This window comes from Filicampus tigris, chromosome 8, assembly GCF_054856515.1.
Source record: "Filicampus tigris isolate MCC_2025a chromosome 8, RoL_Ftig_1.0, whole genome shotgun sequence".
Classification (NCBI taxonomy): Eukaryota; Metazoa; Chordata; class Actinopteri; order Syngnathiformes; family Syngnathidae; genus Filicampus; species Filicampus tigris.
Window position 1 is genome coordinate 21,274,260 of NC_141224.1, and position 27,471 is coordinate 21,301,730.

The window sequence follows — 27,471 nt, forward strand, 5'->3', positions numbered from 1 at the left end:
CAGCACGTCTACATCGTTCAGTTAGGCAAGAGTTGTGGCAGGGCAACTTGTGAGTGATTCACCATGACAATGTACCCGCCCTGAGCATCTGACACTTCCTGGCTGAGAAGAGCATTGTGCTGGAGCAAGCTAACCCCTCACTCGACCTGGCTCGACCATGTGATTTTTTCCCCCCCCTTTCCCAAGCCCAAGGGGGTCGGCGAGAGGATACGTTTTGAAGACGTGGGCAACATCAAGATGGTACTGCAGAGAATCCCTGAAAAAATCATGTGGCAAAGAAGGCTGAGAACAATTTCAGGAGGATTACTTTGAATGGGAAAACTTGTTGTTTGGATTTGAAATATATCTTTTGGGAAACCAGTCCAAGAAACTTTCTTGACATACATCACATGCCATATTTGATTTGTGAGTTTCGTCAAGTATGAGTAACATTCTATTCCATCCATAGCACTGGTGACATGTATGACATAGCTATTATTAATATTTAAAAATCAGATTTTTTTTGTGTGGCCATCCATCCATCCATGATATCTTTGTAACAAAAAAAAATGTTAAGAAGAAGCACAAGAATAAGCATCCATCCAATTTTGATTGCGCTTTTCTTCAAATGGTTTGAGGTGGGCTGAAGTGTATTCCATCTGACTTTGGACAAAAGGCTGGCTCCACCCTGGATTGGTCGTCAGGCATTCGCAGGGCATTGTCACATGAGTGTCAATAAAAATGCAGTAGCACTATTGTATTGATAGTTGAATTAGATTTGGAGTGCATATCATTATACAAATACTGTATTTAATCTTTTCTAGCTTCCAGCAGTGAAACTCAATACTCCCCCACACCAACCTCCCGAAAGCAGCTCTTTGAAAAATCACATAAGATACATACGTATGTTAATAAGACAGAAACGAGGGTAGAAATGTGCAGATCAATCCGTCGTTTATTGCATCTCAGAGGGCTTACATGCACAGGGAAGGGACAGCTTACACAAAATAAATTAAACAAAAATAAAATTCTGATGACAATTCGTCCATGAAAATGTTTAATCTGATCTCTTTTGTACAACCTTATGTTTTAAACAGTCAACTCAAATGACATAGGAGATATGACTGTATTTCTAATGCAAATAGCATGTAGTCCAAATCCATGTCAACACACACAAACACACAAACACTACAACCAAAGATAACGTGGGTGAAAACGTTACAGAATGGGATCCTGCGCCGCACACATTATCAATAAAATGCCAATGGAGCTACAAATCCTTTTTGCCAAAGAAAAACATTCACCAAATTGCAGTAACCGGTTAAAACTGTTGTTTATATCCACACATTTGGAAATTGGGCTGGAAAATACAAAGGCAGATCACTTGTTTAAATGAAAATTGTTCCATTATATGACACTGTCCAGAGTTTGGATGTATGCAAACCATCTGTTCTTATAAAAATAAATAAATAAATAAATAAATTAACTGCTGTGAAAGGTTTTATTTGGCTCATATTGATTTTTTTGGCCTCCACAAATGGTTTGATAGGGACTTTTTTTTAAATAAAAAAAAAATACACAATAAAAAATTGAATTGTTTAATTGAGGGGCAGTTCAATAAATACGCTTTTGTTCACTGGAAATTGTATTTTTATGTAAGACTTGTCCTCCAATAGCAAAACAGATAATCATCAACAGTAGCCTTGCCTTACTTGGGCCAGACATAATTTAAGATAAGACAACTGACACAAAACAGTAACATTGAAAAATAAGCCACAAATTAAAAAAAACCCACAAAGCCTCAGTTGATGTTCCAATGTTTCAAAAGCACACACAGTTTGTTTCATAATATACAATAAAATTATCTTTATTTTTTTTTCTCCAAATGATGACGGAATGACACTCACATGACTCCTCACAATTTCATGTCAGATTCACATTGATATTTCTCTTCAACACACATACAGTACAGAATAGAGACGCAATCATCAAATTCACCTGTGGAGTTTATGTACATCAATTAGGAACTTTCTGTAAACAGGACACAACAATAGTTCTCCAAAAACTACAGGGACTCAATTAAGCATCATCCAATCAGAGCAGAACAAAGAAGGGCTCTTCCCCCTTTACAAGGAGGCAGGGGACAAGACTGGGTGGAGTTTAGGACACCAAATTACAACCATCATTCAACACATGAAATAATCTAATCACATTCACTTCACTTCTGCCTTCACTTTCACTCAAGAACATTTTCGGAATTTTTTGTGAGCTTTTGCTTGAGACAAAAAGTTGAGAACATCTACATGAGCACGCACTTCTTTTCTCATATATATTCGTATACTGTTTATAATCCGCTATGGTTCACTTTCACAGTTTGTGCTACAACATCACACAGGAGAAGGAAACAGAAAGTAGATGGATGACAGAAGCTCGCATCAGGTCGAGAAGCAGACAAAAGAGAGAGGACGGCAGGGCCATTGGCATCCTGGAATCTTGACAGACGCCGGGTAAACGATGAGCGCATCTGACTCCGGAGAGGAAAATATCTGTCTACAAACCAGGACATTCTGCCCTCATTATCCTCTTCAAAGACACATTATAGAAGGGTGTGTTTTTATAATGCTCATATCTGCTGTAAAAACGGCATTCCCAGGTATGTTTTCACTTGTTCTGAGCTGAGAATGCACATGCAGCTATGCAAGGAGATGACAAAGCAAAGACCGGCTCCGCCCCTTATCTTATTATTTATAAACTTATAAATGTATATGCAATGCTTGTACAAACGTTTCAAGACATGATTTCATGTTGCAATTGTACCAAATTGTGTTTCATTTGTGAAGCATCTGACCATTTTGATTGCTGCCAATTCTTGTTAGCACAGTGGGAATTCTGAGAGGTAAAAATCTTAATCTATGAAAAATCATAATATGTCACCGTCACACATTAAAATGAAGACTTCGACATACCTTTCTTTCATTTGTGTTATAAGAAGTCCTTTAGGTCGAGCTCTGCCAGAGGATCCTTGGGCTTTTTGGGACTCTGGCTTGCAGGTCCAGGAGAAAGCTGTGAAAAACATAAAAAAATAAAAAAACACATACCCTATGCATACGTTGACCAGTCATGTATTGATAAGTAAAATTATGCACAAAAACGCTCAATAGTTTTGATACAACTTTGTGTACTCTGCACAGATTCACATGCGCTCAAAAGCATGATGGGACCTGCTGGTTCAACTATACAGTGAGTTAACTAATGTATTTCTTAAAGTGGAAGTCAATCCAAACATATTTTTTCAAGAATATGTTCCCAGCAGGCCCACCGTCTGAAACACGACATTCTGATTAATTTTGCGTTTGTGGAATATAAATTAAGGAGCAAAATGCACTCGTTTTTAGCCATCTCTGGGGGCGGCCATTTTGTCTTCTGTCAACTGAAAATGACATCACAACTGCTCACGACGACCAATCACGGCTCAGAATGTCCTGTTTTAACTAGTGGCCTTGAAAAAAAAAATGTTTGCGTTGACTTTATGTCACCAAAAATTTGTAGAAAATCACTAAGTTAGTGTGTTTCATGCTTTTTGATTTTTGTGTCTTGTTTGGAACACATATGACAAGAGGTATGAAGAGTATGAAAAGTGAAAAAAATAATTGTACTCCCACTCGACTAAACAGTGTCATCATACATCACAAACGTTAAATTAAGGTAAGTGTTATATATTACATTTGACATTTAATATTACAGTAGTTAACTTATTTCCACACTGGACTGCACAGAAAATCCAAATGTTATTTTCATTACAGTGGCAGTACGGTAAACAAAGGTTTCATGATTTTTTACTGTGGCACAGATCATTTTTAATTACCTTGGGAACAATTGTTTTCAAACCTCATTCACGTTTGACCTTAGAGGTCTTACGTTCTTACCGGCGCTCCTGGTGCCGCAGCTCCTCCCGGTGCAGCTCCAACCACGCCAGCGAAGGGAGGTCTCATCATGGACTGACCCATCATAGGCTGACCCATCATGGGCTGCATCATGGGAGCTCCTGGCCCTCCTGCAGCAGGCTGACAACAGTTCATGTACTTACACTCCACTCCGCCTCTGAGGTACAGGAGTGTGGCGCGTACCAGTGCACACTTCGTAATGTGGTATAGCCACAGGAGTATGAGTATCACAAAGCGCAAGAGAGCTATAGTACAAGAGAGGGTACTGTGGGCTCATGTGAAGTACCGGTATGCCGTCAAATGTCCCGGCTCCAGGCTAAAACGGTGTCCCGGCCCAGTTAAAGCAATGCTCGTAATGATAATAACGTGCTGGAAAATACTCACCATACCAAAGCCAGGCTGTGTACTCATTGGTGGTACCATTGGTCCACTAGGGGGCGCTGCTCCAGGTCCGCCAGGAGCCACACCAGCCTGGTTGTATATTCATATTTTGTCAAAGCATGTGTAGTTTGCTCGCCCTCTATGTATAGGTGGGGTGTGAGGTTTGACTGTCGATTGCAGTCAATGTTGTTCTCACCATGGGGACACCTGGTGTGGTCCAGCTTGTGGGGGCCACATGAGGGGTCCAGTTGGCTCCTCCAGTCAACTTCTTCTCACTCTGTGGGTCTCTACAGGAAGATTATTACAAGGGTTGGATAGCCCGATGAATTATTTATACTGCCCACCACTAAACGTGCATAACCTCTAAGGGTGTGCATCTCTCCAACAACAGACTTGAATTCGATATGTATCTCCATATATTTTAAAGTGAAACGATTTGATTTGGTTCAATTCATGGCACTCGCATCTTTTAAATCAAAAATGATTTTCCGATTTAAAGGGGAAGTCATCCCAAACATGTTTTTTTCAAGGATATGTTCTATGCAAGCCCACTAGTTGTAACAAGGCATTCTGATAAATATTGCGTTTGCGGAATAAGAAATTTGTTCTGCTTTCCAAAGCTGAGCCATGATTGGTCGTGACCTGAGCCATGAGCATCTGTGATGCCATTTTCAGTCGACAGAAGTGTCAAAATGGCCGCCCCCTGAGATGGCTAAAAAGGGGTGGATTTTGCTGCTTAACTCATATTCCACAAACGCAATATTAATCATTTAATCATTAATGTTTCAACTAGTGGGCCTGCTAGGAACATATTCTTGAAAAAAATATGTTTGGGTTGATTTCCACTTTAAATCATTTTTTGTTACACCCCAGATTACATTTAATGTCATTTTGAAGCATTAAATCATAGCTTCACCCAGAAAAGTTAACATAAAGTGTTTCATACATGGTTATTGTTCAAAAGCATATAAACTCATAAGTCTGAATGTTTTGATCGACCAAACAAAACTACACATGACAACCAACCACCATAAACAAAACACAGTCTTAAAAAAAAAACCAACAACAACAACAACTTGTTTTCGTTATCCATTCTGTTTAACGATTCAATTCGTTCTGCTCATTTCAGAGGTTGAAGTGGACATGAGAATAGATATCCGCAGGAATCTGGTGACCATCGTTTGCAGTTTTCAGACATTACGCAATGTTAAACATTTCAGACTGGCCGCGTCATCTTTAACTGCATGTCCCTGGCCATTTCTTGCATTCACTTGTATCAAGTTGAGCTGTTAGAAACATGAGACATGCAGTTCTGATACCACACATGAGGGTTATTTTATCATTTAAATAGGATGTATCACGCTGAATCGACTTTTTTGAGCTTTTAGCCATGTTAAAACGCTTTTCCCTCAGCAAATACACCCACTAAGTGGTGTTTTCCTCCGTTCATCCATCTTAAAGCATTCCTGCTCATTCCTCCTCTCTAAGCATCAGCCAATCCAAGAAAACGACGTGTTGCGCCAGGTAAACACACGCCCACTTTCTCCAGAAGATAGCAGTTACTGTTTGGTGGGCGGTGCGTGCTACCAGCTTTGAGACGACGTCATGAAAGTGGCGCCACAGCCGCAACTGGGAAAGGCGGGGTTTTGGTGAACCACGTGTCTTACTTAATTAACTAAAATGAATGAAGAAAGATTTTCATACCTGTGATTTTTTTGGGGGGTTGTATTGTGGCAATGTCCCTGACATTTGTGATAAAACAAACTGCGTCGAAATCGCTTAAAAATGTAGTGAGTTGTGATTTTTTTCTAAGGGTGATCAAGCCCCAAGTCTCAATAAAAATAAATTACGTTCCCGCGCGTCAGGTGAAAGCTCCCTTCTGGTTCATGCAACTCATGAAAACATCTGAATTGAATGAAACGTCCAAATTGCCTGTGATATGTTTTTTCCATTTTCGATTTGTGCACAGAATCAGAAATCGAAGAACGGGCCAATATCCGTTTTCTTTTTTTCATTTTAGGATATGGAACAAATATTGGGAAAACAAGATATTATTTCATTTTTCAGCTTCAGTTTTGTTTTAAGAAAAACAAATGAACGAATGAGACACTTATTCACCGTGGATGCATAGAGTATCTTATGATTGTAAAGAAGGCAAAAGCAATGAGCATACTTACTTTTTCTTCATTCCCAGGTCTAAAGGGAGGAAACAAAAAAGAAGAAATGGAACTTAAGTTTTCATGGAAATCAGTGATGGGTCCCACCCACCATACAATACATTTACCTCCGACCAGGTTGGCCAGTGAAGAGTCAAGATCCCCGGCAATAGTTTTGGTTGGGGGTGGGGTTGCAGGTGGAGCAGCTGCAATATTTTCGACTGTGACGGGAGTTCCCATGCTCCCTGCTGCACTTCCCGTCGTGCTTCCCCCGGTGCTCTGCGGCGTAACGGCGGGCATCAGCAAGTCACCTAATCCATCAAACACTTGAAGAGAGGGTGGGAAAGGCACAACATTAAAAAGACACCGCAGATTACATGTCTGTTAATCCCTAATGGGGCTAGAATGCAGCCAGTGGGCAGATGTGAAACCCGACAGTATAAGGCGAGGGAAACAATCCATTTTAAACAGCCACGTTAGTCAAATGTACAGGCAAAAAGAGTGGGGCCACATTTGAACATTCTAAGGTAGCAACAGCAATAAATTGGCAACATATACCCCCAAGATATATTAATTTATTTTTGAATAGAGCACTGATTTATAACCAGTTGTCACTATATTCTCCTTTCATGTAGAATACTGTGTTTCCCTTTGCTTGTCACTGTCAGTAAAAAAAGACTTCATTTTAAAATAAAGAGCAAACAAACATAACACAAATATTGTAGGATCATCTGCTCCATAGGTTTTATTATGATCATAACAGGGATTATGATCTGCAAAATGAACTATTTGGAATTGCTCATGAGAATCATTGCAATATGGTTTCCAATTCATTGCAATGCTATGACACAACATCACTATCAACTGCATCTTTGACGGCATTTGGATAAAACTCAACACTCGAGATGACTGGGGAAAAATAATTCCACAAACGAGTATATTTTGTCTCATGCAGGAGACACTCAGGGATTAGGATTACTCTTTAAACATGCGAATTGTCCTCAAACAAGAGTCAGACTTGAAAAAGTGCAGATGCTGCAATGCACTGTAGAGTTCAACTCACCAATTACACATTAGAAGAAGCAAGCAAGAGGAAGCCAGCAGAGAGGAAGGGGTAAAGATGAAGGAGGTGGGGGGGGAGTGAGTGAAGCAAAAGAGAGCATGTGTGAAGCAGAAGAAAGCACAGCATGTGTGAATGTGCCACATTGAAACAAGATAAGAGAGAAATCCCATCTATCATTGAGACAGAGCCGTGGTGAGAAATTAAGCAGTCGGCAACAGTGGCTAAGCATGTCACTCTGTCACCCATGCACCGGGCAAGCTCTCAGCAACAATTACAGCAGCTTTCATGGGGCTCACCCCCAAATTGCTGTTTCATCGTACGTTACAGTGATATGTTCGAAAGCTTTACATCACCTTTTTTCAAGCAACTACCATTTCTGTCATAAATTCAAACCTTTAAATTCCACTTACTGGAAGCATCAAAGCCACCAGAGGGTGCCGGTGTGGTTTTTGCAGGTTCCGCTGTGGCAGGTATCATTGGTACAGCTGGCACAGGTGGTGTCGGAGAGGGGAGTGAACCCAAAGCTTCAAATCCTGACTCAAGAAGATCATTCTGCACTGGAGCTGGAGCTGGAGCCAAGGCTGGAGCCAGGGCCGGGGCCACGGTGGGTGCCAGGGTGGGGGACATGAGGTCTAATGAACAGACAGACAGGACTGTGACCACCATTTGCAATAATACATCCATCCATTTTCTATGCTGCTCGTCCTCATTAGGCTTGCAGGTGAGCTGCAGCACATCTCAGCTGACTTTTAGCGAGGTACAGGTGCTGTACAGGTACATAGGCGTTGTAGCAGTTGCAAACCAATCACAGTCCGCTATCTTAATGCTAATGCATAATGGGAAACTCAGTTGTGTAACAAATAGCGACTTATGTGGTGATAACACATAAGGAATGGATATTTGAACACAAATGGTGCAGCAACACATGTAAACACACAATATAAACATTCACAGGCATATATTCTTTATCCTCCGCGAAAAACAAGTACAGTATTTTCTGGACTATAAATGACAGTTTTTTTCATAGTTTGGCCGGGGGTGCGAATTATACTCTGGAGCGATTTACGTGTGAAATTATTAACACATTATATTGTATCTCTTTCCTTTTCAACGTCAGCAAACAATACACCAAACAACCACAGGAGGGTGTTCTAAGGCTGCATATAAACCTGCATTACATATTGACTTTACAATGGGTAGAATAACATGTATAGTGTATATCATTTCACATCTTATTGTAACCCACATAAAGAAACATAAAGATAAATCCTAAAAGCTATTAAAATGCATGAATAATTTCAATGGTTAAAATCTAACATTTTGATAAATAAGTAATTAAAATAGTATGATAAAGAATTTGACTGTCTATCAATATACATCTATACAAAATAGTGTACTGTTGCTATAAGACACTAGCTGGGGTCTTGCATCAGCCACACGTACGGAGCTGAGAGCGGGGAAGAGAACAAAGAGATAATTACGACCGAATACATGAATCCTTTGGAGACTTGGAAACATTCTACACGGTCGGGGATAAATAAAAGACTATTTAATTGATCTACAACCGTTTTGGGGAGTTTAAAGTTATCTTACTGTAACTTTCTTGTATGCTACATGTGTGAATTTTAGCTAAATGTTACCATCGTAGCTCGGTGGAAATGATGTGTACTAAGAGCGCAATTAATTTCCTCCAAAAATGCGATTTATACTCCAGTGCGACTTATGTATGTTTTTTTCTTCTTTATTATGCATTTTATGGCTGTTGCGACTTGTACTCCGGAGCGACTTATAGTCCGGACAATATTACTGCGGATTCACTTAGAGTAACTGTGAGTGTTCTTTGTTTGTGTCAACATGACTGTACTGTATTATGCTGCTGCCCGGTGGACATGGTGGCGCAAACCAGAAGCAGCCACATTGAATTAATCACAATGACACAAACTTCTTCATTCTTTTCAATTATGTCATTCTATGACACTCTATGTCATTATAAAGTAACAATAAAATATTCTAAAGTGCTATTTTCCTTATCAAAAATGGCAATACCATTCATTTTAATGGGGAGAAATGATGGGTTGATGCTCTAAGTTACAAGTTAGGTCAAGGAGCAAAATAAACTGATGAGATGATGCTCTAAGTTACAAGTTAGGTCAAGGAGCAAAATAAATTTGTTTCTCAAGGCACCACTATATATTAATTTTCAAGCATAAGCATACAGTATTATTCCAAATTAGCTCACTAACATGATGCAAGATATATAATGGGACCCGCATAGTTGCAGTTCAGCATCCTCAGATTGAAATACTCGCTGACTTCTTTCAATGTTTTTAAAAATATTTTTGCATGCTTATTCAAGGTTTATTGGGGTTCTAAATTAAAAATATGTTTTCAGTGCAATCAAAATGGTAGTATATTATTCTGAGATTTTCACTCTTCGCGGACTGGCCTGTTCCCGAGACCCTTCGAATAGCAGGTGTCCACTGTCTATATTAATATCGGGAAATCCTAAACAGCTGTACCTCCCAGCAGGTCACCTGCAGGTCCCCCAGGAGCAGAGCTCTGTGTCTCCTTCACAGAGCCACTAAAGGTGTCTGGAGCGGCATCCAATTATCCACCGTGAAACAGAGGGTGCAAAACAAGAGTGAGCAGTCAACACAAATAGACAATAGGACACTGGATTCGGAGTTCTTTCAATTCTGAACATATTGTTCAAGTAGATATTTCAAGATATTTTTTCACTTTATAATGAATGTTCTAAATGCTGGAGGAAACCTCAGGTGAATGCTATCTAATAATATGGGCCATTTCTGGCATTTCCGTGCCATGAAAAGATTTATATATTTTTTTTTTCAAATAAATATAACATTAATTATGAAAACATTTGATCATAGATTGTTGTGTTGCATCTAAGATGAACACAAAATAATGCCAGAAAACATTTTTTTTTTTATCAGTAGTAATTGACTTGTTCAATGGCCCATCCTGATAAATGATGTCCCAAAGGCAAGTTTTAAAGGGCCATATTTGCATTTTAAGTGTAAATAGAAATACACCTTCATTCCTGGTTAGGTTACATTAAAGTCTCCTTTTGATATAATTTATTGTGTGTTAAGTCTGTAGTAGTGTTGCCCTCAAAAGCACAAAAATAGTCCCTTTCCTATGTGAATCCATGCCTCCCAGGGATGGGCTGTAGATGTGATTTTTGGGAGGGAACTAAAGAGGAGCAAAGTGAGGTGGTTGTAAAGTGTACATTTTTGGGGACAAAATAACAAGGTAAAATGTGCTGATTCACAGAGTATTCGCTAATTTGAATGAAACAAAATCCACTAAGTTAGGTGGAACTCCTATTAAAGAATGTCAATTTTGATTGTATAGTGACATATTACCGAGTCAGTTACGGCAATTTGTTTGTCACATATTCTTAATAAATGTACATTGATATTAGTTGATCATAACATTAATGTTGAAATTCAACATGTCAATGTTGAGAATTCCACTCTGCTAGGGGCCTTTCCACTTTGTTCATCATTATATTTTTAAAATAAATTATACATAGAATATTTATATCAAGTTGAAGAATTGGAAAGAAATAAAAGGATACGTGTGTTTATGTGCAAATATTGTTTATGATTGGTGGTGATTGGGTGCAAACATTGTAATTAGCAATGGAGGACACTTGTTCCCTATAATTATTGCTTCCTGAGGGTTAAACGTCATGCATCTGATATACCGGGGTAGTGTTAAAAACCTCAGAAAATATTTCCAAAAGTAATCACAATAAAAAGTCACCAATTGCCAAGGATGACGTGTGTACTGTATGAACAATGGATAATGTGCAGTATGCTCAAATATTAAGAAGAGTGTATGAGGGCAGTGTGTGACATACCTAGCAGGTCAATAACTGGGGTGGGCTCTGCTTTGGGTGGAGAGGAGGCTTCATTGGCAGGAGCTGGTGTCGGAGCAACAACAGGATCTTGAGCCGAAGCAGGCGCAGGCGCAGGCGCAGGACCAGGAGCAGGGGCAGGTTCAGGATCAGGGTCTGAAGATGAGAATGAGTTGAAACAGGAAAACAGACAAGGAAACAGACAAATTGAGGCTCATAGTATACTCTTCTGTGACTGCAACCTTATTATCACAGCAGGGCTAACATTCTATAGCAAAGGAAGCGAAGCAAGAAAGCGGGCCTTCATGCATCTTTACCACCTCTTTTAAACCGGGCTGGTCATGACGAGTGGAGGCTTGCTGCACCCTTCATGAACATAAGGAAAATAAGGGATGCCCTTAAAGTAATGCACATTAACTCACCACTGACAATGTCTCCAGACGGAGCCGGCTCAGGCAAAGGAGAAGGCCCGCGTGATACAGCAGGGAGGTCTAATTGACCAAGGCAAGCAAGAGGCAGAGTGCGAGAAAGAAGAAAATGGTGGAGGTCGAGGGGCAAAGAAAAGTGTTAGCATAGCAGGTAGAAACAGCTCAGGTAAAAAAAGCAGCCTTGGGGAGAACACGATGCTTGTGGATTTCATGCACAGCTCTCATGTCACTATGGGGGGAAAACAAGATGGGTAGTAGGGAAGGATTAGGTGTTTGATGGGAGTGGAGGTAAGGTCACGAGAGGGGATGAAGAGGTTTCACACACAAACACGTGTGGATAAGCTCGTGTACCTGCACCAAAAAGGTCTACGCTAGGAGTGGTAGCAGCTTTGGATTCTGTAGTGGGACTTTGCTCAGGCATAGAATCAAGCATATCTAGGACACACAATCAGAATATGTACATTCAGATTTCAAGTACAGCACAAACACAATGAGGACTTAACAAGAGAGATAAGGGAAAGCAGAGAGAGGTCAAAGGATATCGAATGCAATGCCATAAAAATATCTGATTATAAACCAAGGGAAATATTGCACGCTTTCTAGTTATTTCAAAACGTTATGACTGTATCTGTGAAATCATCGTAATTCCCAGGTTTAATCTAACATACGACAGTCAACATTGGCATAGAATGTTTAGGCATGACATTTTGTTGTACACTGCAAACAACGCAATATTTCACTTGAACTAAAGTGCAACATGTACAAACTATACATTACTTGTCAGCTGTCTCTATCAGAAACTTTTCACATGCAGGAGAAGACTCGTCTAAAGGTTGGCAGTCTCTATTAGTATAAAGTTATGAATTGCAGCAAGTGGGGCCATCTATGCTGATAAAGAGATAGGGAATGACCAACAAAAATCCAGAGAGGTGAACTATGGTTTTACACCCCAAAAAATGACATATTAGTTTTTTGGGTGTGCTCCAGCTTTACATGGGTGGTCAAGATGATTGCTTTAATGGCAAGAAAAGAAAAAGAATGAAAGAAAAGATATACACAGTGTTCCCCATCATCCATGGGTAGCGAATATTGAAAATCTGTGAGTGAGAGATGCCACAAAATGTAAGCAAAACACTACTTTTGTCTAAATGAAGCTCCTCAACTCACTTCATTGGCACTAAAATGTTATAAAATGGTGCCATGGCAACACTTTTATTGCATTGGTCTGAGCACAAAACACAAATATGCAAATTTTTCTGTGAATAAGCATTGGTAGGTTTCTAAAAATAATGTTGAGCAAATACTGAACCACAAATATGCGTGGGTTCACTGTGATAAAGGGAATGTTCTACTATCACCAGTGTCACTATTTATGACATCTAGATCAAGAGCAAACAAGACCAAAACAATGGCGTCGTCATAATGCAGAGTGATGGGGAGAGCATAATGAGAGCGAAAGGACATTACCACCAAAGAAATCTAGAGTCGGAGCGGCTGCAGACTCTGTGGTGGTGGTGTCTGTGGTGCTAGTGGTGGTGGTGATAGGAGGGGTGGGGGCAGCGGCGGGGGCGGCGTCAGGGGCAGCGATGGCCGGCGCCTCACTGGAGGTGGGAGGGGTGATGGCAGTGGCGCCCGTGTCGGTGGGTCTCATTGCGAACAGGTCCAGCCCCGGAGCAATGTCAGCACTCCCCTCGGTCGTAGCAAAAGGGTCTTCAGCAGGAAAAGCAGCAGGGGGTGGAGTTGAAAGGTTAGGCGTGTTTTGATGAGAGAAGAAGGGAAGGGGGTGGACGATTAAAAGAGGAATATATCTGTGAGGCAAGGTGCTTGTGGATATCTTAATGAGACTTGGAAACCATGAAAGAAAGGCAGCCAAGCACACAAACATATCACTGGAGGACTATTTATTGTTTTTCAAATAAGGACCTTATAAAAATTGCCTTTTAATGGTTAAGAAGATTCAACAGTAATCTTACTAGGGTACAACTGGTACCCCTTTATGTTTTATAATAAGATGTAAATGCCTGTTGCTCTCTTCTGTCATATTCAGCCTTAAACCCAAAACCAAATGTGTTCAGTCAACAGTAAAAATAAAGAAATTTGACTCACTGTTCCAGTACTTTTGAAGGTGAGTGTATCTTCTCACAATGGATTCATAGGACAGTGGGGTAGCGGAATCAAATTCATTCTAAATCTGCCTGCACTTAATATGCCACTGAAGCTCTGAAATACATATATTTGAAAACTTGGAAATTAAAAAAATGCCCATATTAGCTAGCTTCTGTTTGGTTTTCTGTGTCTGGCCAGAGAGTTAAACCTACAGTACAGAGAATAATATAAAAAGACGAGGCTCTCAGATTACACTGGCCAACAAATTTTGCGAGGGATCCAAATAAACTTTTCTAGATTGTTTTGCACTGATTCAGAATCTGCGCTAATTATTTCTTTAGCTCATCCATTTTTAATAATAATAATAATATGTGGGCGGCACGGTGGTCGACTGATTAGCACGTCCGCCTCAGTGCAGAGGTCACAGGTGATCAGCATTAGTCATACATGATGAAACTGTTTGTTTATAATGCCAACAACCCATCTAGCTAAGGATAAATAACACATCCATTGATTCAGAGGTGATGCAGAGCTAGCAACATTTCTGCATGGCAAGTATGGTTATGCTCTTTATTGTTAACTGTTCACTCCAGAAAGAAAGCTGCAGACAGATTTTGTGTTATAGTAACACTCCATTACAAATATTGCAAGTCATACTACTGACGTAGCAGATGTGGCTAACGTTACATTATTTACATTTCTAATGCTAGCTAAGTATTGTTAGTACTGCTATTTTGTTGAAGCAAGACAGTGTTCACTGTGACTGGTTATCACGATTACGTATTTTCATAATCACATGCCATTATTAATGGCCATGTTTGAAAATAGCACTTGTGCATGTTAGTGAGGGGTATGGCTTTGGTCAGGGACTCAAGAGGGAGAGGGGGAGGATTAATGAAGTGAGGCTACATTCAAATCTTGCTTGCAGTTTTAAAACTGTAAATGCTCCCTTTAAGGCAAGGGTGCCCTAGTCCGGTTCTCTAGAGCCCCTATTCAGCCTGATTCAGATGTTTCCCTCCTCCAACACACCTGATTCAAATGATCAGCTCATCAGCAAACTTTGCAGAAACCTGATAACGATCCTGATCTTGAGGACCAGACTTGGGCAACCTGGATGTAAGGCATTACTATAAACCAACTGGGCTGAGGCAGTAGACCTACCAACCTGTAAGTGTAAAGGTGTGTTCTTCTATCTCATATGGAGGCAGAAGTTGTTACAGTACATTCAAACAACCCCCCACTTAGACAAATTATATATAGAGTAAATATATGTGTAATATACTTATGGAAGAGGCAAGGTAGTTTGCTAGTAGACAGTACTTGGATAACCTTTTGCACAATTATATACAGTAAATGTACTGAATAAACTGCATGTAATATTAATGTTCTTGCGCAGAATTTTTTTCACCCACCAGATTCACCAAATGCATCTGTAGCAGGACCCGCAGCCACAGCGGCAGGACCATCTCCTGGGGAAGGTGCAAACGCATCTAGGGCATCACAGAAACACACGACCAAACAACACATGGAGAAACAGATGGAATGGACAAACAAAAAATGAGAGGTAAGTTTCAGTGAAAGGCAAAGAATACAACAAGTATACAGCCCAACACTCAGTTCTTTGATTGCATCAGATCAAGGAGGAGAGTTTTAAACGGCTGCATAACGCTGTATTCAGTGAGATGAGGCAAGTTGTCACAAGTTGATTGTACTCTGTGACAAGAGGGAGCATGTAAAGTTCAGGGATGGACAAGGTTCATTCTCTCTTCGACAAAGATACTACAATTGGTCTTTGGATTTGGCAGGAGTGAATGTGATGTTCGAGACTTTTAAGTAGGCTACACCTCAGACTTTTTCCTTACAAATGCCTCTTGACTGCCCAATGTTATGTTGTCTGTAAACATGACATGACTTGGCCAATAATAGATCAGGAAAATGTATTTTGTTTCAATTATGTGTCAATTCCCAAGGCTTGTGTGTTGTGACAAATCCATTTTCTTTAGCCATTATCAGAATTTGAACTGCCGGAATTTTGTTTTTGAATGTTTTGAAATGGTTTGACCTCAATCTCTACCTCATATCATTAGTACCTCTGCAAAGTCTTTTTACTGCTCTCCTTCTAACTCAACTTGTGTTGCGGAAACAAATTTGATTTTAAAGGTACAATTAAGTTTTCTTTATGATACCGCTAGTCTTAGTAAATCAGAAATGGTCATCTTGTTTTAAGGATTTTTAAAAAAAAGCCATAATAAAAGTCTGTATTTGTTGAGAAAATCATTGAGGGTGCTAGCAAATGGGGCAAAGCAGCATATCTGAAAAGTGTGAGTCAAAGCACAATTGATTCATTGTAGCATGATCATTGAGAGTGAATGTTCCATACGTGATGGAGTAATAGTAGTGCAGTCTTGATTTAGCCAACAGGAGGACAAGTAAAATCCCTATAGTGACTCACATTTTTGCGATATACATAAATATGATTTGGCGGTTGACTTTGTTGGTCTGTGCAACAAGCTGTATGACAGAGGACTATCATGGCAGCACATCAGTGCACAGAATCAACAAACCATGAGATGTAAATATTGGATAAGAGGTAAGGATATGTATGACTATGTTTTTCTTTTTATTTAAACATAAACCAAGGTGGCCCAGGCATAAATGGATAAGTTTGACCAACAGTACTTGCCAAACGACAACAATGCAAGTTGTAGCTGGACACTGCAGAGCTGGGGTCACCAACGTGGTGCCCGCGGGCAAAGCCCACATGAGCAGCCCACGAGCCGGTTTTAAAAATAGCTTACCAGTGATGGGAAATTGTGATTTTCTAGGGTTTTGTAGACATGTTTATTTGATCATGTGAACACTGGCAGAGATCTATAGTAGAAATAAAGTGTTGCATATTGATACGTTTCCTAATTATTGTGAGACATCATTAATTTCATATAAATGAATATAATTAATTATTAATAATAACATTATTCAAGGTAATTTGAGGAAATTTGAGAAGTGTGTATTGAACTGGTAGCCTTCTGCATTGATCAGTACCCAAGAAGTAGCTCGAAGTTTCAAAAAGGTTGATGTGACCCCTGCTGTAGAATATGAAAATACTAATAATCATAATAATCATAATACTGATACCATTCTAAAGGTATCCGTGTCTGGCTCAATTTAATGTGACTATAAATATAAGGGTTCTCTTTGTAATTATTGAGAAAACCCAGGATAAAATTATTTGAAACTGACATAAGTAATAATAAATGAAAAAAAATCTGAAAATTAATTGTAAATCGTGCATTCTTTTGGTGGTGCAGCCCACCCCCGCCTAAAAAAAAACATTAGTTAATTGCTTTAGTTAATAACTATAATTAAAATGGGGAACACATATGTAATAGTTGTTCCACGTTTAATAAATTTGTGGATTTTTTTTCACTAGGGATTTACAGCTTTTATCATACATTACTACATTATTAAAGCCTTGTGCAGATGAGCCCCCCAGCTGTCTACAGTTTCAACTGACTAACCTCCAAAAAGGTCGATGTCTCTAACTGAAGTGGTAGTGGGAGCTGCGACAGGCAGGGAAGTGGGTGCTGGCATGGCGGCAGCGGTAGCAGTGGTGGCTGCGGATGCGGTCATTGCAGAGGCAGCTGCAGCATCAGTAGCAAGCTCTTTCTTTACTTGTTTAGCCTCAGAAGCAATGTTACTGGCAGCGGGAGTGGCTGCATGAATAATACCAACAATCCACAGGATAACATATAGTCACATTCCCCAAGGGGAGAAAAAAGGAATTAGAAGAGAGAAACTGATTTTTTTCTCTGCATAGATTATAATAACTCAGACATCTGACCTGTAATCATTAAGATTAATAATATACTTGCAGAAAGATACCATGAGATTACTCACCATCGGCCAAAAGGTCTGCATAACAAGAGACAGACAAAAAGTTGACCATAGATGGATGACAACATTCAAGTTTAAACGAGGACAGCCTTTGGCAGTTGTTAATTAATGCAAAGCCAAGATCATGCAAATTGAATTGAAACAAAGTGATCATATTATGTGACATGCAACAATGTACGTACATATGTTTATACAATATATTGTATTAAGGATCCACCAAAATGGAAATTCTTGGCCGAAACCAAAAACAAAACATGTGGAAGCAAGGAGCCGGCTCCAATAGCTGTTTTGTTTGTTTCCAAAGTCCGATTTTGGCGCAGACCCATGTGCTCCATCCCTCCAAGTGTGGCCGTGAGACCACATTTTTATTTTTGTCTTTTGATTATTTTCAATTTCTTTCTGCCATCTCTTTTTCTTCAACCGACCTGGCCACTGACTCCAAGACTAAAATCAAGGCAAACGTCCACATATCCTCTCATTTAGGGCCAACTCGACAAGCTGTGAGTTCAACAGATAAAGAATTTACCAGATTGTGTTCAAATTGGTGCTTAAATTGGGTGTAAGTGGTGAGGTTAAACTTTCAAGCCCCATGTTTGGCTAAAAAAAATGTCATGACATCATACGAAGACTGTTCTTTTTTTTATTTTATACTATGTATTAAGTTCTCATGCTTTCCTTCTTTCACGGTCGTAAAGTTTTCTTTGTGATGCACCTCTTCCAATTCCCATGTAGATTGAGAGAATAAACGCAATATGTAATATGTGTGCGTTTGAATCAGTTATTAACCTCTAAGCTTCAAAACTGAACTCAAAACTCTCAAAATGCAGCATCCTGCACACGAGAGACTGATTTAAAGAGTTTTAAATCTGTTTAACCTTTTAAAATACATCTGGACAAAAAGGCCAATGGCTGCAGGCGCAGTGGGTGAATTTTGGCTCTGTGTCATTTCCCCACGTCAAGGCACCACCAACGCTCCATTGCAGTTGAGCGGGCCATCGGTGCATACTGGTGTCATCACAACATTCTGTTTCGACCGTGTTATTTCAGTGACAAAAGTCTTTTGGACAGAAACAGAAAACGCACATTTGAGCCATTTTCAAGGGGAACATTTTTGGTGGCTGAATTTTCATGGATCCTCACAGTATATGTCTATACAGTATACAGTGAACCCCCATTTATTGCGGGGGATACGTTCCACACAGACCAGCAATATGTGAAAATCCACAGCACGGAGATACACCAGGGGTGTCCAAACTTTTTCGATTGAGGGCCACATACAGAAAAATAGGACACAAGAGCCACTTTAAAATGTATTAAACATGTGAAAATCAATCAAGTAAGCAATTATAAATTGTTTGTATTTTCTAATTAACTTAATAAACTGCTACATAACAGCTTTCTGTTAAAGTTTATATGGCAAATAGTGAAAGATTTTTCAAGATTTTGGGGTTGACAACGGCCCTGTATCTACCCCTGACCAATTTTAAAAGTTACTTGAGGATCATGAATGTTCTATGTTCATAAATCAAACCTTGACACGGAGCAGCAAGTGGAAGAAACAATTTTTGTTTCTAAAACTGAATTATTATGTTACGGTATTTTGACGAGTAATTGCGTTATCTTAGTCATAAATAGTTTATTTGTATCGGATATTTAGAAAAGCTTTACAGTATATAGAACAATTTATTAGTAGTAGTGCTAAGTATTTTTTGACACACTCCCTTCTCACTCTGCCCACCTCCACATTTTTTTTTCTTTTTTACTTGCTTTGCGGGCTGTGTCAAAAGTCATTTTTAGTATATACTGCAGGCAACTGAAAATTCAATGGCGGGCCGCAAATGGCCCCAGGGTGGTAGTTTGGGCACCACTGATATACACTGAATATACATAAAAAAAGATCGGTTAAAAAATATCGGGGGTGCCAATAATGGACCGTGATATAGCAGGTGGGGGCGTGGCACAGTATATTATTTTTAAATCCAGCTCAGGAATTTTCTGAAACAAGACAATTTTCTCACCTCCCCATCCAGTTGTAGCTGAAGGTGCAGCAGTCCCAACTGAGGACGAGGACATTGGATCTAGGTCCAACAGGAAGCCATCGTCAAGGGCACTAGACCCAGAAAAAAAGAGCAGCGAGCAGATATTGATACATCTTATTAAAATGTATTAAAAACGTAATAAATAAATCAATAAATAACAATGGAATAAAATAATCAAATTAAATTTATTTTCCGATTTCTTAACCGCTGGATATTTTATGGTCTAAGAATTACACCACAGAAAGAACCAATTTGCATTAAATCCATAATGGGATAAATTCAATGTTAAATAAATGTACAGTAACATAGGTTCTTCTAATGGCACTTACCTGCTGGCGGTAGAGGCGGGAGCTACAGCTGTGGGTGTGACAGAGGGTGGTGGAGGTTTGGCGGGCGGCCCGGGGCGAGCCGGGGGCCCTCCGGCGACAGCGGGTGGTGCAGGTTTAGGTGGTGCAGTAGATGGGGCAGTTGCTGAGCTATTATTGGCCATTGTGTCCTGTGTACAGACAACAAGGTAAACAACCAGGCTAAAGTAAGGTGGCATATTTGGATGCTAGTTAACACATTACTGTAATATACAATGCATGAAGATGATGTGTACTTCTACTGTATTTTTAATTTATTCTTTCTCACTGTGTCTCTCTATTAAGGTCTCGTTTAGTGTTTTTAAGAAAAGCAACCATATTTTGGAAACATACGTGAGTGGTATAAATGGTCCCTGCACAGTAGAACAGGTGATTTGTCAAAAGAGAAGAAAAAAAATGCTAACAATGATACATGTATTACAATGTACAGATTAATTAAGTTGACATATTAAATACAGTATAATAATTCAATAAAATCCATTTAGGTAAAATTTGGCATATACTTCATGCTCACTACATTTTTTTGTATTGAATATCCTAGTATTTGAAGTGCAAATGTGCCCTGCATGTTTGATATTAAAGTACAGTACTTAATGTTATTAATAGTGTCTTACCTTGGTGGGTGACCTGTAAAAACAATAATAGCATGCAAGTTAGAAAAGAGGCAGAGTGACATCTTAATAAAGTCTTTTGAGTATTCTGTGTTATTAGAAAGGCAGAATTTCAAACATAATCCATTTAGGAAACATCTGTGATTGATGTCATCACACTGCAATGCTAACTCATTGCATCTTAGACCCATTTCCACTTAAACTCTGGATTTTCTAATGCAGGCAAGTTGGAGAACGTGAAAGTTGTCCAGCCTGCACTCCTTTGCAAAAGTGGAGACTGGGAGTAAGTAACACTGATTAATGACAATTATACACTCACTGACATGTCATTTGGTACACTTGCACAATCCAATACAGCAGCTGTATAATAATTCAACCTTTACAGGAATAATAATAGTCAGTGTTCAAAATCATTAGAGACGCATCGCTCGAGTATCAATAAAAGAAATTTGTCAAGTCAACATTGTCTTGGATTTCATTGGACTGTACCAGTTTACCATCAGCTTTGTATGAGTACATAACTAATGACAAATTCAAAATGTGGATTCGATTAAAAAATGTGTCCTATTGAAGCAGATTTTAAACACAGCTTTAGTTTAGTATTGTTGTTTTGATGGTATGACTTCTTCAAATAGACATGATAACTTTTAGAGAATCATTGTAAAGTGAAGAAACAATGGGGAGGGGGGGGTGATAAAATGTAAACAAATGGAATGGTATAAATTTAGTACTTCTAGTGACAGAGAATACTTACTTATCCTCTCTGTAGAGCAAAAGTCACAAGAACATTAGGTTAAATATTTGGCAATCAAAAAGTGACCAAAGTTGGTAAATAGAAAGTTTAATTAAGGCAGCCAACAAAATTCTTTTGATATCCATTCATCATGTCAAGCCAATTACAATTGATCACGAGGGGAGAGTAGGGTAATTTGTGCCAAGGGGCAAGTAGTGCCACCCCTGTTATTTAGACAACCATAAAAGTTGGTCATGTGACCAAAATTTTTTGAAGAGCCATCCATTTCGCTCATCCTGCAAAGGGATAAACATCGCTTGATAGGTAAGCACATTTAAGTTTAAAAAAAAATGGTTTTGCCCTCCAAAGTAACATTTTTATAATAAAGGTTTTTTGACTGCTGTGTTTGAACAATTATAGAACATTTTATATCGTTGTATAGATTATTTTATTGTTATTATACATTGTACTCTTGCATTTGATCACTAAAACTATGCGCCATTCTTAATTTTACTGTAGACCAAAATCTATCATGCCACGCAGATACAAAAGGAAGACAGACAGGGTTTCAACTGCTCTTGAGGAGTTAGAAAGAGCAGTGAAAGAGGTGCAACTGGGAAAGACCGTACGTCACGTTACAAAGGAGATGAATATCTGCAGTATGATCGTAAAAAGATATATCGATAAGAACAAATAGGCTTGGTGGTACAGCTAGAAGGGAGCACAAGTTCACATTCCCCTGCGGCATTGACAAGTGGATTGTCCAGGAGATTGTCTGTGAAGATATTCAGATGCAGTTAGGTGCTCATTTTGGAATATTCATTTTGTTGTGACCATATGTTCATGTGGCGCTAGGCCTAGTTGAAGCAAATTGGCCTTTGATGATGTTAAAACTTTAAATCAACATTAACAAGTAGTTTTGTATTGAATTTGTCTTGCTTTTATATCGCATTATCGTTTGTGAGATTAAAATGATCTTTTTTACTCCAGTTATCAACGGCACAATTTACCCGAGCGATTTCCCACTAATGATGCAATTTGCCCCGCAAGTTGTGCCACAAAGCCACTTTTTTTTCTAAAGCCATATTTCTCAAACAGTTTATTTAAGATCCAAAGTGATTGCTCCCATGGATGCACAACATCCTATTCTAAATGTACATATTTTAGTTGGAGGCATGCGATCCCCTTGCGTAAAAGGCACTTTAAGTAAAAACTGACACTACGCCACTCTCCCCTATCAATCGAAAAACAGTTGGGTTAAAAATAACAAAATTTTGGGGCAAAAATGGACCGATCCACTAATTGGGTAAATTTGACCCACTTTCTTGCCTTGTTTTGTACAAAACTATCAATTCTTTGGGTTGTTTCCCAGCATAAACAACCCAGAAAGTCAGGTCAATCCGACCCAAGTAGTGGATTGGTCCATTTTTGACCTAAAATTGTGTTATTTTCAACCCAACTGTTTTAGAGTTGTGTTATTGCACATTGTCAAACAAACAAACAAACAAACACACAAACTCACGGCTTTTTCCCTTCCAAAGTGTTGAGATGGGTCTCAAGTGATTCTAAAAGACTTTCTGGGGCCTGTGGGGTAAAATAGAGTGGCAAAGACACAACCAAACAATTTAGCTCTATTTACATCATTTAGAAATCTTGTCATTTGTGTATACTGTATACAGTTTACATACTGTGCATCATCATTATAAATTGTTAAGCATTGATGAATTGCTTTAAAAACATGTGTACAAACCATTTTGTTCATTAAGCAACAGATAGAACAGAAAGCAAAATCAGGTTTAAATGTAATATTGCCCTCGTCAATGCTGTCATTCCTCATTCTGTGCTTTGTATTTTCATGATTGATTTTGTCTTTTGTTCATATAATACTTCATACTATTTTGTGTGGACATTTTCTGTTAATATAACATTACCCCCTCATATCTGTTTTGGTTCATCCTAAGAATGATTAGATTCTCCTGTCCTGTTTATTTACAGTAAGCTCAGCCCTACTTTTTTCCTGTGTCAGCCAATCAGCTCCTTGTCAAACTGTGTGAAACCCATCTGTCTCCTCTTGGTGATTAGTCTGACACAATTTGATGTCAGTTTAGTTGTCTTTATCGACTTTTCTTCTCCTGCACGGTCAATTTCACTCTAAAAAGACAATATTTGGAAATGTACTGTGTGGATGTTATCCCGTATGTCATGGTTGATCACTCCTTATTTATTTTTTGGGGGCCGGGGGTGGTCATGTGTGGACAATAATACATTAAGCGATTTCAATTCCTGTCATGTTTTTTTCCCGCAATCAGTTACAATTGCCCAGTTGCCTCCATCACACTCCAGAACATGACGTAATGTTCCAAACAGTCTGGATTCAAAGTTTATAGCATGTGGAGGATAGGATAGGGAAAGGAATACAATGCCTATGTTCCAATTCCCAGACAATTTCATTATCTCAAACAATAAAAGGACAATAAAAAAGTAAACTGGAAGAAAGAAAAGGAAAGTGCCCTTTAAACGATTAGTAGCAATTCAAAAGGCTTTGACAAGAATTCAAACAACAAAATTAAAATTGATGACAGGCACTGCAGAATAATCCTACATATGAAATCTCCATCTATCTCCATTAAACGATGAGAATAATTAGTGGCTTAAGTATCCGGGAGACTGACACGTATCAATACTAACATTTACCAATAATCCAGCAGTCATATAGTACAGCAGATTGTGCTTGAATATAGAGGGTACTAAATGAACTCACTACTACTAAACTATGTCTTTGAGGGTAAAATCAGAATATATTAACAGTGCTAGCAAGGACTATAAAACAGAGAGAACCGACAAATATATCCAGTTAATATTGTTAATATCATTAATCAAATGTGCAGTTCTTTAAAATCTTACTGCTTATGTTATCTCCATGAGAAATTCTAAAGGAATGGTGCATATAGTGTGGCACCACACATTGCTTTGGTGCACACTTAAGAAAAGCATATCATAACACTTATGTCCAATTTTGGAAATCGTTTTCATTTTCACATTAATGCGATGTCTGTAACGCAGAAACACCATTCACGTAAAAATAAGAAAATTGAAAAAAATGGACACAGGACAGCAACGATTTGGGAAGACAAAGCTGTAACAAACTTACTTGAGTGAGTTCGGGTATATCATTCTTGTCTATTCCCACTTGCTGGAAAAACAAAACCAAACATTTACCAGAGAGCATATAAGAAATGACTGCTAAGCAACGTAGCGCAATGTGCACATCTGCATCTTACCTCTGCAATTTTGAAGAATTCAGATACCCGAGTCATGCGAGTCAGAAATCTTTTGTAAATCTCGAGTCCATCTTTACACTGGCTTCGCTTCATCTGGAAAAATTTCTCTAAAAGACACAGTTGTGCTGTTATTAGAAAAAATGTATTGTATATAGTGGGTGGTGGTTTTCTTTTGTTATTTCTGGGTTAACAATGAACTAGTGTTTCTTCAATACAAAGATAGGAGCCTTCAGTATGGCTAGATCCTGGCATAGTACATATTCACCAGAAACAGAGAGGAACAAATTCTCTACATAAAACTCAGGAAGATGTTACACTCTCGGTACTCAGTCAGTGGTCCTCACATGCAAATGATATTTCATGGGGTAGTTAAGGGGCATTTAAAGGTGAATAGAAATACTGTACCAAGTAGATTGATGATGCCATCATTGTAGCAAGCATATAACTTTATCAGGTCTTTGAACAGGAGAAGAAAGCAAGCATTTATCACTCCATTGTTCAATTCTGGTTGGTGTACCTTTGGACAGAATTACAACGGATGAGATGAAATAAATATTACGTGACACATTACGTGATCCGACAAATGAAGAAGATCATGTTTACAGACATTTGACTTACATCAAAATCCAGCAGTGCATCAATCTGACCCTGCAGGATAGGCATTCCTTTCAGCAACTTCTCTACTGTCATGGTCCTCATTGCTCCTTCAGCTCTGTGATGGAAAGGGAAATCAGAGATTCGATGTTGCAATATTTTGGAACTTTTTGAAGGGAGGATCTGAACTTCAGCCGTGCTCAACACCCAATTTCAAGCATCCAGTACCTTGCATATAATTGGCACATTTAGAAAATCATTTGGTAACATTTGTCTGAAACCACAAATATACACCATATGTCCACTGCATGCATCACATTCAAGCAAACGATGATCAACAGATTATTGACAAGTGTAATTTGGTTTGCTTTTTTTCTTCAAAAGTAACATTTAGGTTGAAGGCTCAAAACAGCTCCGCCTGGTCGTCATGGTAAAGCAAAGCTTGGGTTGTTTTGCGGAGGAGTGTGCATAGTCTCATTTGTCTCATAACCTTCTAAAATAATTCATGAAGCAGGGTGAAGAAATGACAGAAATGAGAAACTGTACCCTTTCTTGACTCTGACAAAATCGAAAGACATCTGTCTGTAGGCGAAGGATTTCTCATTGAGATAACGGCTGTAGCGTCTGATAAAGGTGGACATGTCATAGCCTGAGGAAGACATATACACAAACACACACATTGATGTAAGCACAATAATAGTGGAGGAGCGGGCTGTCAGCATTGTCACTTACGAGAGTACAAATAATTCAATAAATCACAAAATTTCATGAGGGTGTAACTTTAGAAATATAAGGCCTGCGTTCTAGACTTGACGTACTGCTAGACATAAAAGTGTGTTTACACTTAATAATAGAGATTCAAGTGGGACAATTTGTTAGAAATTATGGTAAAGTATTACCTTATCCAGGGTGGGATCAATAAAGGTAATATAAACAGACATGTGACGTATTACATTGAATTGGAAGATTAATTATCAGGAAGCATGGGAAACACCCACCATGGGAGCCTGTTTTGTCCAGAAAGTTGGCAAGGTTGAACAAAGAATTTCTCGATGAAAGGAACTGCAGAAATTTCTGAAAGAGCACAAACGTGTCATCAGCACAATGTACACGGAAGTGAGGTCATTTGACACATCATACATTGAGTTGACTTTGGAATGAATAATAGACCTACACAATAGGGACAAATCCACGATATAGCCAGATTTTTTAAATTTAATTTACTCCTCAAACGTGCTTTAAACACATTTAACCTAATTAAAACATGAGTAAACCTATTAAAACACACTTATTTAAACACATGCAAATGTGTTTGGCGCACAAAAAATGCAAGCATAAAATGAACAGAAAATACAGTGTATGTGATAGTTTCTTTGTACATGCATGTGCCTTTAAGAGGCGGGACCTGATGGGGTGGCACGACATCAGCAAGTCTGCGTGTGAGCTGTGGGTGAGAGCAGGTTCTGTGCAACTTTGCGCATCATGCTTATGTGTTTTATTGTTTTCCTGGCTAAAAGCGACTGTGGCTCTCCTTTCCCACGTGCTAGCATGCATTACTGTAAGAATATTGTGAGAAAAATGTTTTTCTTTCTTATTAATTCATTGATTTAACTGTTTTTTATATGTCTGATTTTTACATTATGTAAAAAAAAAAAAAATCAAAAGGCAATACTATTGGTCAATCCCCATGTGGGTACAGAATGTTCTTTTTTTCTAATTACGGACCAGTATAAAGTGTTGAAAATGGTTTCATCTTTTTGACGACGCAATGTTAATAGCACAACAAATATTGTTGCTAGTTGTCAAATCCATACTTGTCCAGCAGTACATTGACTGGGTGAGGGCTGGTTCACTTGCATGAATCAGGTTAGTTTCAGGATGACACAAAATAGGGTTTGTCAAGTGCACTGTAATCCTTGATGCTTGTGCTATTTCGACAAAAGCACAAACATGTTTTGAACACACTCGGAAATTTAATTTAAATTTAAATTGTGTTTGTGTGTGTGTGGGAGGG

General features: G+C 38.8%; 1 protein-coding gene across 10 annotated transcripts in view; it reads right to left on the reverse strand.

The window, feature by feature from the left end:
* Positions 1–916: 916 nt before the first annotated feature.
* snap91a (synaptosome associated protein 91a) overlaps positions 917–27,471 on the reverse strand; it is a 51,847-nt gene continuing 25,292 nt past the window's right edge. Inside the window, exons 3-28 of one of the 10 annotated variants that reach the window (XM_086037354.1) lie at positions 26,456–26,531; positions 26,004–26,106; positions 25,482–25,575; positions 25,269–25,380; positions 24,864–24,970; positions 24,734–24,775; positions 23,105–23,166; positions 20,853–20,865; positions 20,203–20,369; positions 19,853–19,944; positions 17,838–17,852; positions 17,459–17,653; positions 15,353–15,409; positions 13,302–13,544; positions 12,186–12,269; positions 11,829–11,897; positions 11,410–11,562; positions 10,043–10,114; positions 7,934–8,155; positions 6,589–6,786; positions 6,482–6,500; positions 4,501–4,591; positions 4,308–4,394; positions 3,906–4,043; positions 2,946–3,042; positions 917–2,529 (exon numbers count right to left, since the gene is read on the reverse strand). In XM_086037354.1, the coding sequence (XP_085893480.1) occupies positions 2,962–3,042; positions 3,906–4,043; positions 4,308–4,394; positions 4,501–4,591; positions 6,482–6,500; positions 6,589–6,786; positions 7,934–8,155; positions 10,043–10,114; positions 11,410–11,562; positions 11,829–11,897; positions 12,186–12,269; positions 13,302–13,544; positions 15,353–15,409; positions 17,459–17,653; positions 17,838–17,852; positions 19,853–19,944; positions 20,203–20,369; positions 20,853–20,865; positions 23,105–23,166; positions 24,734–24,775; positions 24,864–24,970; positions 25,269–25,380; positions 25,482–25,575; positions 26,004–26,106; positions 26,456–26,531 (2,592 nt within the window). In that variant the 3' untranslated portion in view covers positions 917–2,529; positions 2,946–2,961. Of the gene's footprint in view, positions 2,530–2,945; positions 3,043–3,905; positions 4,044–4,307; positions 4,395–4,500; positions 4,592–6,481; positions 6,501–6,588; positions 6,787–7,933; positions 8,156–10,042; positions 10,115–11,409; positions 11,563–11,828; positions 11,898–12,185; positions 12,270–13,301; positions 13,545–15,352; positions 15,431–17,458; positions 17,654–17,837; positions 17,853–19,852; positions 19,945–20,202; positions 20,370–20,852; positions 20,866–23,104; positions 23,167–24,733; positions 24,776–24,863; positions 24,971–25,268; positions 25,381–25,481; positions 25,576–26,003; positions 26,107–26,455; positions 26,532–27,471 lie in introns of all 10 variants that reach the window. The other 9 variants (XM_086037352.1, XM_086037351.1, XM_086037356.1 and 6 more) reach the window with 9 other exon arrangements.